This window comes from Oratosquilla oratoria, chromosome 7, assembly GCF_046742065.1.
Source record: "Oratosquilla oratoria isolate Oo_2021 chromosome 7, ASM4674206v1, whole genome shotgun sequence".
NCBI lineage: Eukaryota > Metazoa > Arthropoda > Malacostraca > Stomatopoda > Squillidae > Oratosquilla > Oratosquilla oratoria.
The window spans coordinates 7600230-7620246 of record NC_134783.1 but is presented as its reverse complement, the minus strand read 5'-3'; the positions used below and the strand labels follow the sequence as shown (position 1 = coordinate 7620246).

The following is a 20017-nucleotide window of genomic DNA, read 5'->3' as shown; positions in this document are numbered from 1 at the left end:
TCCTAGGATGAGATGAATGGATGGGGTGAAGGGGGGTTTGGGGAAGAGGGGAATGTCTGTTGAGGAAGGACGGGAGAGGACAGAAGACAGGGGTGAATGGAGAATGGTTGTATATGGATGATGATGTGATGCATGAGGTGGAATGGGTGGGGGGATGGGGGGTGAGATAGTATGTGTGAGAAAAATTTGATGCAACCCAAAGGGATTTCTCCCCGTCTTCTCCTTTTATTCAAGGGGGGTCGGACAGGGGGGGGGGTCACCAATTTAATGAAGCAGCCTTGCTGTGGATGTGCTGTGTCTTGCAACACTGCCTCTGACCCAGGGCAATGGACAGGGTGCAGGGATGACCCATCATCCAGGAGGTGCTAAGATAAGAGGAAGGGTGGAGGGGGGTGGAGTGTTTTTAGGGATGGAATGGGTGGTAATGGTTTAATGCCTTTTTCTTTTTGGCTACCTCCCTTGTAAGGGGGAAAAAAGCCTTGGTATATGTATATTTGTATGTACAATTGAAGGAGTTTGAATGTGTTTGAGATGAGGTGTCTGAGAAGTATGGTGGGGGTTACTAGGCTAGATAGAGTGAGAAATGAGGAGGTGAGGAGGAGAACAGGGGTGAAAAAGGATTTGGGAGAGAGGGTTGATGAAAGAATATTAGGATGGTTTGGACACATGGAAAGAATGAGTGAAGAAAGACTAGTAAAAGAGGTATGGAAGGCAGATGTGGAGGGAGTGAACATGAGGGGACGTCCTAGGATGAGGTGGATGGATGGGATGAAGGGGGCTTTGGGGAAGAGGGGAATGTCTGTTGAGGAAGGAAGGGTGAGGAAGGAAGGGTGAGGACGGAAGACAGAGGTGAGTGGAGAATGGTTGTATATGGATGATGTTGTGATTGCATGAGGAGGAATGGGCGGGGGGGGTGGGTGGGTGGGGTAGTATGTGTGAGTAAATTTTGACGCAGCCCGAAGGGATTTCTCCCCGTCCTCTCCTTATATGCAAAGGGGGACGGAGAGGGGGGGTCGCCGATTAAATGAAGCGGCCTTGCTGTGGATGTACTGTGTCTTGCGACACTGCTTCTGACCCAGGGCTGTGGGCAGGGTTCAGGGATGACCCGTCATCCAGGAGGTGCTCAGATGAGAGGAAGGGTGGGAGGGGTGTGGAGTGTATTTAGGGATGAAATGGGTGGGAGTGTTTTTATGCCTTTCCCTTTGTGGCTACCTCCCTTGTAAGGGGGAAAAAGCCTTGGTATATGTATATTTGTATGTACAATTGAAAAAACACAAAATTGGGATGAATGGTAGAAAGATCCCCCACGCCATGAATGAAATAGTTGTGACACAGAAAGAAATAAGGGACCAAATAATGAACCTTGATGTCAGACAATTACACTGCCCAGATGGAATTGCAAATTAGATAATAAAAGAATGTATAGATACACTAACGGACAAAATATACAAGATAATTGATCACTCACTCAAAGAAGGAATGGTACCACAAGATTGGAAAAATGCAAATATAGTACCAATACATAAAGGGGGAGATAAGGAAGACCAAACAAACTATAGACCAGTCTTCCTTACAAGCACAATAACTAAAATATGTGAAAAAATGAAAAAAAAAAACAAAAAAATAGATGGATTACACATCTGGAAGAGAATAATATATTGGATCCAAAACAATTTGGCTTTAGACATGGAAGATCATGTGCCACAAACTTGATTTGTTTTTACTTGAGGCTAATGGGCATAATGCAAGAAAGGGATGGATGGGCCGATTGTGCTTTCCTAGAATCACAAAAGGCATTTGATAAAGTACCACACAAAAAGCTACTAAGAAAACTCAAAATAATAGGTGTACAAGGAAAATTATTGAAATGGACTGAAGATTTCTTGAACAGGAGAAAATGAGGGTGGTACTTAGAGACAAAAACTCAGATTGGGAAGAAATGACAAGTGGAGTCCCACAAGGTTCTGTATTATAAAATTTGTAGTAATGAAGGTGTAGAATGTTATATGAACTTCTTTGCAGATGATGCAAAACTACTAAAGAAAGTACAGAAAAAGACTGAATCACTACAGAGAGACCTGGACAAAGTCTGGGAATGGAGCAAAAAGTGGGAAGTGAACTTCAACATGAAGAAATGTAGTATAATAGAGTTTGGAGAAAGTAAAAATAAGTTTTATTTCAATATACATGTTTTTTTATGCAATGGGGTTGCCAGAAGTTGCCAATAAATTATCTATTTTACTCTGTATAAAAAAAAAATGGAATTGAGCTGTAATATTTGGTCAAAGTGTTAACAACATTATAGAGATTCTTTTGAAATGTTTACCTAAAATTCGTTCATGTGCCAAAATTTTTCGAGTGATTGCCCACTAGGCTCCCTTAACAAAGACATGTCACCAGACAAGCATATAAACAAAATAGTTGGAGAAACCTACAATTTACTAAGATCAATAAAGGTGGCTTATAATTACTTGGATGAAGTAATGGTAAAAAAATATATATATACATATCAGTCACACTGATAAGACCAACACTGGAGTACACTGCAACGCTATGACACCAAGTACAAAAAAGAATATAAAGAAATTAGAAAGAATCCAAAAAGCAATGACATAGATGACGCCAACATTTTCAAAACTGACATATGAACAATGATTGTCTAAACTGGAACTACCAACCCTGGAACAAAGAAGAGAAAGAGATCTACTGGTCATTTACAGAATCATGAAAGGCATAGAGGTCCTTGACAGAGAAGACTTATTAAGTGGGATAAAAGAAAAACAAGAAGACATGAAAAGACACTTAAAAAGGACAGTTATAGAAGAGATCTGGAAAAAATAGTTTTCCATACAGTGATGGATGTTTGAAACAAATTGGACGAAACAATAGTGTATGCAAAAACCATACAAGAATTTAAGAACAAACTAGATGCTGAGAGATACAAAGACGGGTCACTGTGAGCATAGCTCCCCTTCCCATATAATACAGCTAGGTATATACAGAGCGGTGGATGTCTGGAACAAACTGGATGAAACAATAGTGTGTGCAAAAATTATATGTGAATTTAAGAGCAAACCAGACACTGCAAGAAAAACGGGACACTACAAGCATAGCTCCCCTTCCTGTAAGATACAACAAGGTAAATACATACATATACCAAGGGCTTTTTCCCCCTTAAAAGGGAGGTAGCCAAAGTCAAAAGACAATTCCACTCTCACTCATTTCATCCCCACCCACTCCACTCCCATTCACCATCCCTCCCTTCCTCCCTCTTTTCTTGGCTTCTACTGGATGAGGTCATCCTTACATCATGCCCATTACCCTGGGTCATAAGCAATGCATCACTGTAAACACAACTTTGTTGGCTCCTCCTGAATGACGGGCCATCCCTGCATCCCGCCCACCACCCTGGGTCAGAAGTAATAGTAATGTAGCAAGACATAGCACATTCACAGCAAGGCCACTTCATTTAATCTGTGACCCCCCTCTCCGTCCCCTCATGCAGAAAAAGAGAAGACAGAGAGAAATCCCTTTGGGCTGCATCAAAATATGATTCACACATACTCCCTCACCCCCCCCCCTATCCCCCACTACTGAAAGAAGATTTATTGCACATCACAGGACATCACACTTACTTCATCTATTGATCACTAGCCGTGAAAGCATGATAAATGATATAGAAGTTGGTGAAACTATTGCAAATAGCAATCACAACTTAGATTCAAATTGCTAAAAAAAATTTAGAATAGATACTTGTGTATCTAAAATACCCGATTATTGTAAAGCTCAGTTCATAGGACTATGTCACGAGCTTCAGCTTACAGATTGGGTGGCAATACTAAGTGAAAGACCTGTAGATCAGATGTGGGAAATATTTCAAAATACACTTACTAAGATGATTCATACTTACATCCAGTTTAAGGAGACGCCAACCCCCAAAATCAGGCTTGCCCAAAATGACTCGACAAAGAAACTGAAAAAAGTATTGCTAAAAAGAGACAGGTTTATAAAAAATACAAGTGCTCCATCGCTCATCAGTCGTTCGCATTAACTTACCGCCCAATTCCATTTCCTCTCTTTTACCGCCTCTACAATATCTTTCACTCTAGTCTGCTCTTTCACCTAACTTGCTCTCTTTCGGTCTCTCAGTGTTATTCCCATCATTGATCACTCCATTCTCCTCTGTGTTGTCCTTAGTTTTATTTCCATTGCCTTCGTTAGTTTCCATGTCTCACACCCGTAGATTATTGCTGGTAGAATGCATTGATTGTAAACCTTACATCTCAAACATAAAGGCAGAGAGCCTCTCAGGATTTTATTGTACTTACCAAACACTTTCCAACCAATTGTAATGCGTCTTTTTATTTCATTATCATGATCTTTAGTCATTTTCACCATCTGCCCTAAATAATTGTACTCCTCAACCTCTTCAAGACTCTCACCATCAAATACAATCTCTTTACTTTGAACTTTCGTGTTGAACATTACTTTGGTCTCAAAGTAGGTTTAAAAATGAATAAAATTAAACATTTATTAATTTTTAAACCTACTTTGCAACTTTTGTTGATTAGATCACTCACCATATCTTGCAAGTCTTCTGCTCTTTCTGAAATAAAAATGATGTCTTCCACAAATCTTAGGTAGTTCAAATATTCACCATTAATCTTTAAACCTTTCTTTTTCCAACCCAATCTTCTGAAAATATCTTCCAAACAAGCTGTAAATAATTTAGGTGAAATTGTATCACCTTGCCATACTCCTTTCTCGATCTTGATCTTTTCTATATCTTTATGTAGTCGAATTATAGCAGTACCTTTCACATAAATCTTTTCTAAAACTCTTACAATCTGTTCGTTTGTACCCTGCTTGCGTAGCGAGTTTAGTATTGCTATTTGTCCTACCAAGTCAAAGGCCTTCTCATAATCTACAAAAGCTAAACACAGGTATAGAGTATTCTGTCTTTTTCTCGATTAGTTGGTTTATCAGGTTCACTTAATGACTATTAAAGTTATGTAATAATACAGAGATTTAAAAAAGGCAATAAAAAAATAAAACGACAAAACGAAATGAATATCGCAGATAAACCCAAAGAATTCTATAGTTACATTAGAGATAAAAAGGTTATTAGGAATCACATTGGCCCACTATTTTCTGCTGACAGTCAACTTGAATATTCAAATGAAGGAATGTGTGATATTTTAAACAACTATTTTAGCTCAGTATTTGTAAATGAAACACCTAAAGTGAATTCCAAACTGAAACCTGTGAAAAGTCTAGGATAAACTTACTACGGTAAATATAGCAAAAGAAAAAATTAAAAGGTGTATAGAGAAGCTATAACAGGGCCTGATGGTTGGCATCCAAGAATCTTAAAGAAAATGAAAAATGAGATTGTTGTTCCATTAGAAATTATTTTCAAGAAATCCATCATATCCGGAGATGTCCCCCAAGATCATATCTTCTCGGTGAACGGAAATGTATCTACTTTCCACATGTCCTTAGATTTAAGTAATTATAATAAATTTATCTTCTTTGAGCAAATCGCTGAGGGTAGCGACTGCTAGCTGGACCGAGCACTGTTGACAGAAGATATATTACACGTCACAGGACATCACAAATACACATCACAGGATGTCACAATATGAGAAGATAGATATTAAGCATACAACATCACATATCTTGCAGCAGCAGCACCAAGCGGCTCTTGAACGTCATGTATAACCAGAACCAGACCAGAGGCCACTTAACTGGAATTAGGCCAACCTAACCTTTACCTCTTAGGACACCTGGTCTGCACAAGATGCGACTATTGAGAAGCATACATCCACAGAAGGAATTATCTTTATATTTTACTTTTCACCCCGTCTGGGGTATTGGCTGCATGTTATTGTGGCAAAGTAGCATGCAGTTGACACTTTCGGGTCTATATGGGGCGTCCCTACGGACCAGAGCCACACATAATTTTGTCTGTCATAGAGGAAACTCTGTTCATAGAGAAATGATGACACTTTTATGCTACGACTGTCCCGTTATGCTGTCCCCCAACCCCTTGTTACTGTCCTGTACAATTTCTCTGAATATTCATTTCCTTTTTTTGCCTACCCTGTGGAGGAGGAAAAGAATGCTACCACCAAGTCTTTCCACTTGAGTTGTAAAAGGCGACAAAAAACAGGACGGGGGAATGGATAAGGAGTCCTGCTACCTGTAGCCCCAAAGGGGACATTCCAAAAAAAAGTAAAGGCATAAGAGGGTCTAGGAGTTTTCCAACCAGTACCCTAAAGTTTGGGTCTTTTAATGTGTGTGGATGTGGTACAGATGAGAGTAAAAGGGAAGAGATAGGCAGCATGTTTGTGAGAAGAAAGATGGATGTGCTGGCTTTGAGTGAAACTAAAATGAAAGGGAGGGGTGAGTGTGAGTTTGGAATTGTAGTTGGGAGGTACTCAGGAGTAAAGAGGGGATGAGGTAGAGAAGGGGTGGCTATACTAGTAAGTGAAGAAATAGGTAAGTATGTAGTGGAGTGGAGGGAGGTTTCTTCAAGGTTGATGTGGATGAAGGTGAAGCTGGGAAGGGAGATGTGGGTTTTTGTAAGTGCGTATGGGCCTGGTAGTGAGAAGAGCATAGTCGAAAGGGAGGCTTTTTTGGTAGATTTAAATGAGTGCATTGAGGGATTAGGGAGAAATGTCAATGTAGTTGTATTGGGAGACCTTAATGCTTGGGCAGGAAATGAACCAATAAATGGAGTGATTGGGAAGTATGGAGTTCCAGGTAAAAATTGTGGTGGAGAATTGATGGTGGAGATGTGTCTTGAAAGAGAGTTGATGATAGCAAATACAGTGTTTAGGAAGAAAGTCAAGCAGAAGTACACATGGGAGAGGGTGGTGGATGGAAGGGTGGCAGATAGAGCATTAATGGACTATACAGTGGTGATCAGGAGTATGGTAGGAAGAATTAAGGATGTACATGTTATAAGGGGAGAGAGTGGGGGAATATCAGATCATTTTCTGGTGAAGGTAAATTGAGAGTGGAGAATAGGTGGAGAAAGAGGAAAAGGGCAGGTAGAAAGGTACTTAGAGTGAACTGCTTAAATGAGAAAGAAAAGGAGAATGAGTATAAGAAGAAGCTGAGAGAGGAGAGGGAGGTAGTGAAGAATAGAGTAGAACTAGGAGTGGAGGAGGAATGGGGATGGTTCAAGGAGGGAGTCATAAGGTGTGCAAAGATGGTATGTGGAACAAGGAGGGCGGGAGGAAATAGAAGGAAGGGTAGTGAATGGTGGGATGAGGAAGCAAAGAAGGGTGTAGAAGAGAAAAAGCAGGCTTTCATAGATTGGCTACAAATTAGGACAAGGGAATTGTATGAGAGGTACAGAGAAGGGAAAATTGAGAATGGAGAATAGGTGGAGAAAGAGGAAAAGGGCAGAAGGTAGAAAGGTACTTAGAGTGAACTGCTTAAATGATAAAGAAAATGAGAATGAGAATAAGAAGAAGCTGAGAGAGGAGAGGGAGGTAGTGAAGGATAGAGTAGAGCTAGGAGTGGAGGAGGAATGGGGATGGTTCAAGGAGGGAGTCATAAGGTGTGCAAAGATGGTATGTGGAACAAGGAGGGCAGGAGGAAATAGAAGGAAGGGTGGTGAATGGTGGGATGAGGAAGCAAAGAAGGGTGTAGAGGAGAAGAAGCAGGCTTTCATAGATTGGCTACAAATTAGGACAAGGGAATCGTATGAGAGGTACAGAGAAGGGAAGTTAAGTATAAGATAAAGGAGGCAAAGTGGAAAGCAGATATGAAATGGGGTAAGAGTATGACAGAAATTTTTTAAAGTAATAAAAAGATGTTTTGGAAAGAAATTAAGAGAGGAAGAGGAGGCAAATCAAGTAGAGAGGAAAAGGTAAAAGGTGCAGATGGAGAGATGATAATGGAAGAGAAGGCAGTGGGAGGAAGGTGGGTAGAGTATTTTAGGGAGTTGCTACATGTGAAGGAGGATAAGGAGGGAAAGGTAGTTGCAGTGGGAAGCGCTAAGAAAATGAGAGTGATGAGTGAGGAAAATGAAGGAGAAATAGGGAAGGATGAAGTGAAAGCAGCTGTTAAGATGATGAGAGCAGGTAAGGCACCTGGGTTGGATGGATGCCATGCAGAATGTCTGAAGAAAGGAGGTACAGTTATGGTGGACTGGCTGGTGAGGTTATTTAATGTTTGTTTAAGAGAGGGTAGAGTGCCGGAGGACTGGAGGAGTGCCTGTATCGTTCCGCTTTACAAGGGAAAGGGGGACAAGTGTGAGTGTAGTAGTTTCAGAGGGATCAGCTTGTTGAGTGTAGTTGGGAAGGCTTATGGGAGGGTCTTGATTGAGAGGATTAGGAAAGGAACAGAGGGAGTAATTGGTGAGGAACAGTGTGGTTTTAGGACAGGTAGGGGTTGTGTAGATCAGATTTTTGTGGTAAGACAGATACAGTATGTGAGAAAGCTATAGGAAAAGGTAAGGATGTTTTTTGGCCTTTTGTGGATTTGGAAAAGGCTTATGACAGGGTAGACAGGAAGGCACTGTGGGAGGTGCTACAGATATATGGGATAGGAGGAAAGCTGTTGAGAGCAGTCAGGAGTTTTTACGAGAGTAATAGAGCTTGTGTTAGGAACTTAGGATTAGAAATGGAGAGAGTGAATGGTTTGAGGTAAATGTGGGACTTCGTCAGGGATGTGTTATGTCACCCTGGCTGTTCAATTTATACATGGATGGGGTGGTGCAAGAGGTGAATGCAAGGGTAGTGGGTATGGGGTTGGAGTAGTTAAAGAAAATGGAGAAAAGTGGCAAATAAACCAGTTGTTGTTTGCTGACACTGCGCTTGTAGCAGGATCAGAGGATGGACTGAGAAAGTTAGGGACAGTTTGAGAAGGTGTGTAAGAGGGAAGCTGAAAATAAATGTGGGTAAAACTAAGGTGATGAGATGTACAAGGGGAGAGAGTGACAGTAGGCTGGAAGTGACCATTAAGGGAGACTGGAGGAAGTGGATAGTTTTAGATACTTGGGTGCAAATATGGTAGGAAAGGGAGGAGTGGGGGTGGAGGTAAAATGTAGATTGAGAGAAGCGAGTAAATGCCTTGGTGGATTAAAAAGTGTAATGAGAAAAAGACATCTGGGAATGGATGCTAAGATGAGGTTATATGAAGGAGTGATTGTGCCGACAGCACTGTACAGGGCAGAAACATGGAACATAAGAGAGGAAGAGAGAAGGAGTTTGAATGTGTTTGAGATGAAATGCCTGAGAAGTATGATAGGGGTTACTAGGCTGGATAGAGTGAGAAATGAGGAGGTGAGGTGGAGCACCAGGGTGGAAAGGGAACTGGGAGATAGGGTTGATGAGAGAGTATTGGGATGGTTTGGACACATGGACAGAACGAGTGAAGAAAGATTAGTAAAAGAAGTGTGGAAAGCAGAGGTGGAAGGAGTGAGTATGAGGGGGCGTCCTAGGATGAGATGGATGGATGGGGTAAAAGGGGCATTACAAAAGAGAGGAATGTCTGTTGAGGAAGGATGGGAGAAGACTGAAGATAGGGGTGAATGGAGAAGGGTTGTGTATAGATGATGCTGTGATGCATGAGGGGGAGTGGGTGGGGGATTGGGGGTGAGGAAGTATGTACAAGAAATTTGACGCAGCCCGAGGGGATTTCTCCTCATCTTCTCCTTTTCTGCGTGAGAGGACAGAGAGGGGGGGGTCGCCGAATTAATGAAGCCACCTTGCTGTGGATGTGCTGTGTTTTACGACACTGCTTCTGACCCATCATCCAGGAGGTGTCAAGATGAGAGGGAGAGAGGAGGGTGGAGGGGAGTGGAATATGCAGGGGATGGAATAGGTGGGAGTGGTTTCTATGCTTTTTCTTTTTGGCTACCCCCCATGTAAGGGGGAAAAAGCCTTAGGTATATGTATGTATATATATGTTATTAAAATATGTCATGTCCTTCTATGTATCATAACTGTATGTGTTTTTATTTAATATTGAGTGTATCTCACAACCATGTAAATACCTATTTCTGTCACATTGTAAATATTACTGTATGACCAAAAATAGATGTAATGGCAATAGTCACAGCCTTCATGGTCAGTTGCCTTGCTTCCTAGCACAGATCACGACTGGCTCTGCACAAGACAACTAGCTACAACTTACTAGAGTAAATCCATAGAACGAAACAACATTTTACTTCCTCTGCTACTCACATCGCCTCCAAAGTATGGATACAACCTTCCACACCACCCACTCCCTTCCATGCATCACAGCATCATCTATACACAACCATTCTCCACTCACCCCTATCTTCTGTCTTCTCCCTTCCTAACTCAACAGACATTCCCCTCTTTCCCAATACCAGTTTTACCCTATTCATCCATCTCATCCTTGGCCACCCCCTCATGTTCACTCCTTCCACATCTGCCTTCCACACCTCTTTTAGTCTTTCTTCACTCACTCTTTCTATGTGTCCAAACCATCCCAATACTCTTTCATCAAACCTATCTCCCAACTCCCTTTCCACCCCCACTCTCTTCCTCACCTTGTTTCTCACTCTATCCAACTTTGTGACCCCTACCATACTTCTCTGGTATTTCATCTCAAACACATTTAAACTCCTCTCTTCCTCTCTTATGGTCCATGTTTCTGACCCATACAGTGCTGTCAGCACAATCACTCCTTCATACAATCTCCTTTTACCATCCATTCCTAAATATCTATTTCTCATTACGCATTTTAATCCTGCAAGGCATTTACTTGCTTCTCTCAATCTACATTCTACTTCCACAGCCACTCCCTTTCCTGCCACAATCACAAACAATTACCTAAAGCTATCCCCTTCTTCCAGTCTCTCTCCCTTCACTTCAGTACAAATCAAATTCTCACATGCAGCATCGGCTGAAATATGTACAATTCATCACACTACTCGCAATATAAAATATAAAGTCACTACTGAATTACTCATTCTCTTTTACTCTGAACACAGAAAATGTGATCAAACCAGTTCACAGAATCCAGTGGTAACTCACGTACAACTACAAAAAATATATATACAATCAAGACGCCGATGCCTGCATCCTCATTTACCCACTTGCACCTCATGATGACACCTACGTAGGCGTCATCATACCGAAATGGTTAATACCCACTTCCAATTTGCTGCCACTTTCTCACCTTGTACATCTCATCACCTTACTTTTACCCACATTTATCTTCAACTTTCTTCTATTGCACACCTTCCCAAACTCTGCCACTAACTTCCTTAATCCTTCCTCTGATCCTGCCACGATCAGTGTTGTCAGCAAACAACAACTGGCTTATCTCCCATTTTTCTCCATTTTCTTTAACTATCACCAATCCCCAGCCCAATACCCTTGCATTTACCTCTTGCACCATCCCATTCATGTATAAATTGAACAGCCAAGGTGACACATCCCTGGTGAGGTCCCACATTTACCTCAAACCACTCATTCTCTCCATTTCTAATTCTAACAGACTCTACTACTCTCATAAAAATCTCCTATCCTCCTATCCCATATATCTGCAATATCTCCCACAATGCCTTCCTGTCTACCCTGTCATAAGCCTTTTCCAAATCCATAAAGGCCAAAAAAACATCCTTATCTTTTCCTAAACCTTTCTCACATATCTGCCTTACCACAAAAATGTGACTCCTGCAACCCCTACCTGTCATAAACCCACACTGTTCCTCACCAATTACTCCCTTTGTTTCTTTACTAATCCTCTCAATCAAAACCCTCCCATAAGCCTTCCCAATTACACTCAACAAACTGATCCCTCTGAAATTACTACTCACACACTTTTACCTTTTTCCCTTGTAAAGTGAAACTATACAGGCACTCCTTTAGTCCTCTGGCAATCTACCCTCTTTCAGACAAACATTAAACCTCACCAGTCAGTCCACCACCACTGTACCTCCTTTTTATAGACACTCCACATGACACCCATCTAGCCCAGGTGCCTTACCTGCTCTCATAATTTCAATCACTACTTTCCCCTCATCTTTCCTTATTTCTCCTCCATTTTCCTCATTCATCATGGTCATTTTCTTAGTGTTTCCCACTGCAACTACCTTTCCCTCCCTATCCTCCTCCACATTTAGCAACTCCCTAAAATACTCTGCCCATCTTCCTCTTACTGCTGTCTCTTCCATTATCATCTCTCCATCTGCATCTTTTTGCTTTCCCTCTCTACCTGATTTGCCTCCTCTTCCTCTCTTAATTTCTTTCCAAAACCCCTTTTTGTTACTTTAAAAAATTTCAGTCATACTATTACCCCATTTTACATCTGTTCTCCTTTTTGCCTCCTTTATTTTATGCTTTACTTCTCTTTTCTTTTCTTTGTACCTCTCATATGATTCATCCTATTTTGTAACCAATCTGTGAATGCTCACTTCTCTTCTACAACCTTCTTTGCTTTATCATCCCACCACTCACTACCCTTCCTTCTATTTCCTCCTGTCCTCCTTGTTCCACACATCATCTTTGCACACCTTATGATTCTCTCCTTGAACCATCCCCATTCCTCCTCCATTCCTAGTTTTACTCTATCCTTCAATCCCTCAAACTCTTCTCTCTGCTTCTTCTTGTACTCCTCCTCCTCCTTTTCTTTCTTGTTTAAGCAGTTTACTCTAAGCACCTCCCTACTTTCTGTCCTTTTCTTCTTTATACATCTATCCTCCACTCTCAACTTACCTTCCATCAAAAAATTATCTGATATTCCCCCACTCTCTCCCTTTAGAACATGTACATCCAAAACTCTTCATACTCTTCTCCTGGTTACCACTATATAGTCCATTAAAGCCCTATCTACCACCCTTCCATCCACCACCCTCTCCCATGTGTACTTATGCTTGACACTTTTTTACACTGTATTTGCTGTCATTAACTCTCTTTCCAAACAAATTTCAACCATCAACTCTCTAATACAATATTTTCCTGGAACTCTACACTTACCAACCACTCCATCTATTGGTTCATTTCCTACCCCAGCATTAAGATTTCTCAATACCACTACATTGATATTTCTCCCTAAACCCTCTATGCACTCATTTAAATCTATCCAAAAAGCCTCCCTCTCCTCTTCCCTCTTCTCACTACCAGGCCCATATGTACTTACAAAAACCCACATTTCCTTTCCCAGTTTCACCTTCATCAACATTTACTTTGAAGAAACCTTCCACTCCACCACATGTTTACCTATTTCCTCACTTACTAGTATAGCTACACCTTCTCTCTCTCATCCTCTCTTCACTCCTAACACCCTCCCAACTACACTTCCAACTCAAACTCCCCCCTTCCTTTCAATTTATTTTCACTCAATGCCAACACATCCATCTTCTCACAAACATATTACCTATCTCTTCCCTTTTATTCTCATCTGTACCACATCCATGTACATTAAAAGACCCAAACCTTAGGGTTCTGGTTGGAAAACTCCTCCCAGACCCTCTTATGCCTTTGCTTTTTTTAGGAATGTCCCCTTTGGAGCTACAGAGAGTAGGATGCCTAGTCCTATCCCCATCCCGTTTTTGTCACCTTTTACAACTCAAGTGGAGGCACTTGGTAGCAGTATTCTTCTCCCCCACCACAGGGTTCGGTGAAAAAAGGAAATGAACATTCATATAAGTGGTACAGGACAGTATAAGGGTTGGAGGACGGCATAATGGAGGGACAATTGCAGTATAATAAAGTATCATTAACTCAAAATTTGCAACTCAAAATGCTAAATTTGCTAAGTGCACTCAATCCTTATTTTAACAGACCTCCATTCAATGGATATTGGAAGCAACAAATAAAATCTGTTGCAGCCAACTGTCTGTAAAGGGGTTACCACACTGGGCTTCCATAGGCTTTAACAGATTGTAAACCTATATGAATGTTAGACATACTGTTGAAATGTCCTTAGAGAAGTCTAGATTCCTGTAAGAAATGTCATATTCTAGTTTTTCAAATGGAGGTTGGAGGTAAGATGTGGGAGGGAAAAAATAGCCCAGTTTGATAGCCCTTTAAGTCCTACTTACTGCAGACAGTTGTGGCCACACTAAAGATGAGCCGATTTGGAACTAAAAATGCTGAATTTACTGTATTATAATGTCTATTTACAGCGTACAGGTATTTTACACTGTCAGATTGGATGGTGTGCTTGATTAAAAGTAAAGTACTATATTATTCCTCTTTCTTTCATACTGTAGTTGTTGATATTAGCCACAACAGACAGAATGTCAGTAACTGCAGACAATTGGCATTAACAGACTGATGTTCCCCTCTTTTTGTCCATTAAAATGAGGGATGAGTGTATATCCACCAAACCTTAATGAGAAGCTTAATATTACCTTATTCATTTCATCATCAGGTGATAGCAGCCTAGTTTCACCAACCATTTCCAGTGGAACAGTTTCCACTTGAACAAATCCTTGGATAACAGGGACAATCCATGGATCAAACAGAGGATCCTGAATAAGATAATGATCAAGAAATAAGCCAACTAATTACATGTCCACTTTCAAGGGAAAAAAGAAATCACAACAAATATTTTGCATCATGTAATCAAGAGATTATATAAAAGATAACTTTATATATACAAATATCTTACTACTTACATTTTCGTCTATCAGTTCATGCAACATGTGTTTATTCCAAAAGAACTGATCATCAGCTCTTTTCCATAGTGGAAGATCTAAATTGTATGTCTCTGAACTTTGTCGCTGAAGAGAATTTGTTAAATCTCCTTCAAACGAGAAATAGAACGAATTGGATTCATTAAACATTTTACTAAGTTCATCAAGAACCCGTTTTTCATATCTCTCTTTGTCTCGACCATCTCGACGTGCTCGCCCTTTCTGAAAATATAACTTTCATTGAAATATAGTCAAGAAAGTCTAATTAAATTATGCTTTTGATTAATAAAACTTAGTAGTCTGAAACATATACTCTAATATTCATACCAAACCTGAAGACCTTACTTGGCCCGTTGCTGAAACAGCTGCATTAACAGTTGCAGTTCGCAAAGATGAGGTAACATTCCTTATAGTACCAAAAGTTTTAGAAAGAGCAACCTTTTGTTGAAGATCACCAAATGGCAGTTTTCGCTCAGCCCCACTGTGAAAAAATTATAAACAAACATGAAATATTACAAGCAGAATGAATAGTAATGCAGAAACATGACTATACTATGCTGTTTATACCAGTATTTGTAGAACTTCAATCTCTCACCTAAAGTTTATAGAACAAAAACCAAAGTTTTTATTTTACCAAGTGCTTTATATAAGACTCCAGTGTTTCTTCTAAACACATAGGCCAAAGCAAGTCTGTGTAAGAAACCCATACAGTGGGTTCCAAATAACAAACTAACTTTGGTCAGGAGAAGGAGGAGGAGGAGGATAGGAGGAGGAGAAAAACTCACAATCTGTTGTTGTTTTTTATTTACTGTATCAAACCTGGCCATGATTTGAAGTTCTATCAATCCATTTGTCAGCTTACTTCTGCCTTATTTATCGGGTACTTTCTTACACTGGATATGAAATATAGGTGAAATGCAAAAATATGTAACTACCGTATATTTCCATGTATAAGACGACCCTAAAATCCAAAAATTCACCCCTTAAAATTGGGGGTCATCTTATACTACCATTATAAAAATCAGACCTTGAATCCTACGTGCAATGACTTGGTAGGCTAGCCTGCCAATAACCACCGATACACAGAAAATGATTCACATTATGATAAGAACTGGTAATAAAGGTAATTAAACCATATTTACCTTATATATTATTGGCATATCTTTATAGTAAATTGCAATTGTTAATAAATTCGAGGAATAATTCTATATTAATGAAATTACGGTACTTTTAACTACTCTATGTAAACACATTTAACACAGCTGAAAAAAATGTAAACATCGAGCACTGGTTGCATTCATAGCAACCTTTTTCTTTCGCTAACTTTTCAGTAATTTTTAAGACTGAAAATAACAATTTTGTTTTACAGTACATAAAACGTTTATTTACATACATACATATACCAAGGCTTTTTCCCCCTTACAAGGGAGGTAGCCAAAAAGGGAAAGGCATAAAATCATTTCCACCCATTCCATCCATGAATACACTCCACACCCCTCCACCCTCCCTCTTGTCTAAGCACCTCCTGGATGACAGGTCATCCCTGCACCTTGTCCATTGCCCTGGGTCAGAAGCAGTGTCGCAAGACACAGCACATCCACAGCAAGACCGCTTCATTAAATCGGCGACCCCCCCCTCTCCGTCCCCCCCATTGCATAAAAGGCGAAGACGGGGAGAAATCCCTTCGGGCTGCATCAAATTTTGCTCACACATACTACCTCACCCCCCATCCTCCCACCCATTCTACCTCATGCAATCACATCATCCATATACAACCATTCTCCATTCACCCCTGTCTTCTGTCCTCTCCCGTCCTTCCTCAACAGACATTCCCCTCTTCCCCAAAGCCCCCTTCACCCCTTCCATCCACCTCATCCTAGGACGTCCCCTCATATTCACTCCCTCCACATCTGCCTTCCATACCTCTTTTACTAGTCTTTCTTCACTCATTCTTTCCATGTGTCCAAACCATCCTAATATTCTTTCATCAACCCTATCTCCCACCTCCTTTTCCACCCCTGTTCTCCTCCTCACCTCCTCATTTCTCACTCTATCTAGCCTAGTAACCCCCATCATACTTCTCAGACACCTCATCTCAAACACATTCAAACTCCTTCTCTCTTCCTCTCTTATGTTCCATGTTTCTGCCCCATACAGTGCTGTTGGCACAATCACTCCTTCATACAGTCTCCTCTTAGCATCCATTCCCAAATGTCTATTCCTCATTACACTCTTTAATCCACCAAGGCATTTACTTGCTTCTCTCAATCTACATTCTACCTCCACCTTCACTCCACCTTTTCCTGCCACATTTGCACCCAAGTATCTAAAACTATCCACTTCCTCCAGTCGCTCTCCCTTAATGCTCACTTCCAGTCTACTGCCACTTTCACCCCTTGTACATCTCATCACCTTACTTTTACCCACATTTATCTTAGCTTTCTTCTATCACATACTCTCCCAAACTCTGTCACCAACTTCCTCAATCCCTCCTCCGATCCTGCCACAAGCGCAGTGTCGTCCGCAAACAACAGCTGGCTCACCTCCCACTTTTCTCCATTTTCTTTAACCATCTCCAATCACTTGCCCACTACCCTTGTATTTACCTCTCCCACTACCCCATCCATGTATAAGTTGAACAGCCAGGGCGACATAACGCATCCTTGACGAAATCCCATCTTTACCTCGAACCACTCACTCTCTCCATTTCCAATCCTGACACAAGCTCTACTACTCTCATAAAAACTCTTGACAGCTCCTAGAAGCTTTCCTCCTATCCTGTATATCTGCATAACCTCCCACAGTGCCTTTCTGTCTACCCTATCATAAGCCTTTTCCAGATCCATAAAAGCCCAAAAAACATCCTTCCCCTTTCCCATAGCTTTCTCACATATCTGTCTTACCACAAAGATCTGATCTACACAACTTCTACCTGTCCTAAATCCACACTGTTCCTCACCAATTACTCCCTCTGTTCCTCTCCTAATCCTCTCAATCAAGATCCTCCCATAAGCCTTCCCAACTACACTTAACAAGCTAATCCCTCTGAAACTACTACATTCACACTTGTCCCCTTTTCCCTTGTAAAGAGGAACTATACAGGCACTCCTCCAGTCCTCCAGTACTCTACCCTCTCTCCAGCAAACATTAAATAACCTCACCAGCCAGTCCACCATCACTGTACCTCCCTTTTTCAGACATTCTGCATGGCATCTATCCAGACCAGGTGCCTTACCTGCTTTCATAATCTTAACAACTGCCTTCATCTCATCCTTCCTTATTTCTCCTCCATTCTCCTCACTCATCACTCATTTTCTTCGCATTTCCCACTGCACCTATCTTTCCCTCCCTATCCTCCTTCACATTTAGCAACTCCCTAAAATATTCTGCCCATCTTCCTCTTACTGCCTTCTCTTCCATTATCATCTCTCCATCTGTACTTTTTACCTTTTCTTCTCTACTTGATTCGCCTCCTCTTCCTCTCTTAATTTCTTTCCAAAACATCTTTTTATTACTTTCAAAATTTTCTGTCATACTCTTACCCCATTTCACATCTGCTCTCCTCTTTGCCTCCTTTACCTTTTGCTTTATTTCTCTTTTCTTTTCTTTGTACCTCTCATATGACTCCCTCGTCCTATTTTGTAACCAATCTGTGAAAGCTCGCTTCTTCTCTTCTACAACTTCTTTGTTTCCTCATCCCACCATTCACTACCCTTTCTTCTATTTCCCCCTGTCCTTCTTGTTCCACACACCATCCTTGCACATTTTATGACTCCCTCCTTGAACTATCCCCATTCCTCCTCCACAGTAGTTGCATTTAAAACATAGAAAATTTAAAAATTATAAAATTATAAAACTTAATTTCTAATCATCATCAATATTACACATCAAACGTATTTCTAAAACCTTTATTTTCAATGAAATTACATTACATTACTTCTAAAACTTAAAACATTATAAAACTTTATTTCTTTATTTATTTACATAAAAGCGGAAAAAACAGCTGATAAACGTAATCAAAACAATTCTTTTTGTACGGTAGGTTTGATACACTGATGCTTTTATAAATTAGCAGTCGTCTTATACTACTGATATGAGATAAGTTAATAAAAATTTGCTCTAATTTTGTACCAAGTCTTACACAAAGGTCGTCTTATACACGGAAATATACGGTACTTTTACTTATTCACAAATACAAAAATAAGAGCTGTCAAGTTTCTACAAGAGTAGTGAGGCCCATGTTAGAATTAGAAATAGAGAGAGCAAGTGCTCTGACTTCACCAGTGATGTGTCATGTCACCATGGCTATTCAATTTATATATGGATGGGGTGATGCAAGAGGTATATGCAAGGTTAATGAGCCAGGGAGTGGAGATGGTTAAAGAAAATGGAGAAAAGAGGGAGATAAGCCATTTTTTGTTTGCTGATGACACTGTGCTTGTATCAGGATCAGAGGAGGGATCAAGGAAATTAGTGACAGTTTGGGAAGGTGTGCAAAAGAAGGAAGTTGAAGATGTGGGTGAAAGTGTGGAGATGAGATGTACAAGGGGAGAGGATGGCAGCAAATTGGAAGTATTAAGGGAGAAAGACTGGAGGATGTGGATAGCTTTAAATACTTGGGGGCGAATGTGGCAGAAAAGGGAGTATGAGTAATGGAGGTGGAGGTAGAATGTAAATTGAGAAAACCCAGTACAGGCCTTGGGAGATTAAAAAGTGTAATGAGAAATAGACATTTGGGAAAGGATGGTAAGAGATTGTATAAATGGGCAATTGTGCTGATGGCACTGTATGGGGCAGAAACATGAAACATAAGAAAGGAAAAGTTGAAATGTGTTTGAGATGAAATGCCCGAGTAGTATGGTAGGGGTTACTTGGCTTGATGGAATGAGAAATGAGGTGAGGAGGAGAGTGGGGATGGAAAGGGAGTTGGGAGATAGGGTTGATGAAAGAGTATTGGGATGGTTTGTACACATGGGAAGAATGAGTGAAGAAAAATTAGTAAAAGAGGTGTGGAAGGCAGAGGTGGAAGGTGTGTATATAAGGGGATGACAAAGGATGAGATGGATGGGTTGGGAAAGAGAGGTATGTCTGTTCAGGGAGGAAAGGAGGGAGAAGACAGAAGATAGGGGTGAATGGAGAATGGTTGTGTATGGATGATGCTGTGATGCATGGAAAGGAGTGGGTGGTGGATGGGGAGGGAGAGGGAGTATGTGTGAATGATATTTTGATGCAGCCCAAAGGGATTTCTCCCCATCTTGTCTTTTTCTGCATGAGGGGACAGAGGGAGGGTCACAGATTAAATGAAGTGGCCTTGTTGTGGATGTGTTGTGTCTTCTTACAATGCTTCTGACCCAGGGCAGTGGGCAAGATGCAGGGATGACCCGT

General features: G+C 40.8%; 1 protein-coding gene across 2 annotated transcripts in view; it reads right to left on the bottom strand.

The window, feature by feature from the left end:
* sp3 (phosphatidylinositide phosphatase spermathreecae) overlaps positions 1–20017 on the bottom strand; it is a 183581-nt gene that overhangs the window by 123497 nt on the left and 40067 nt on the right. For both annotated transcript variants that reach the window (XM_076187778.1, XM_076187779.1), the window contains exons 4-6: positions 14978–15113; positions 14615–14854; positions 14348–14467 (exon numbers count right to left, since the gene is read on the bottom strand). In XM_076187778.1, the coding sequence (XP_076043893.1) occupies positions 14348–14467; positions 14615–14854; positions 14978–15113 (496 nt within the window). The remainder of the gene's footprint in view (positions 1–14347; positions 14468–14614; positions 14855–14977; positions 15114–20017) is intronic.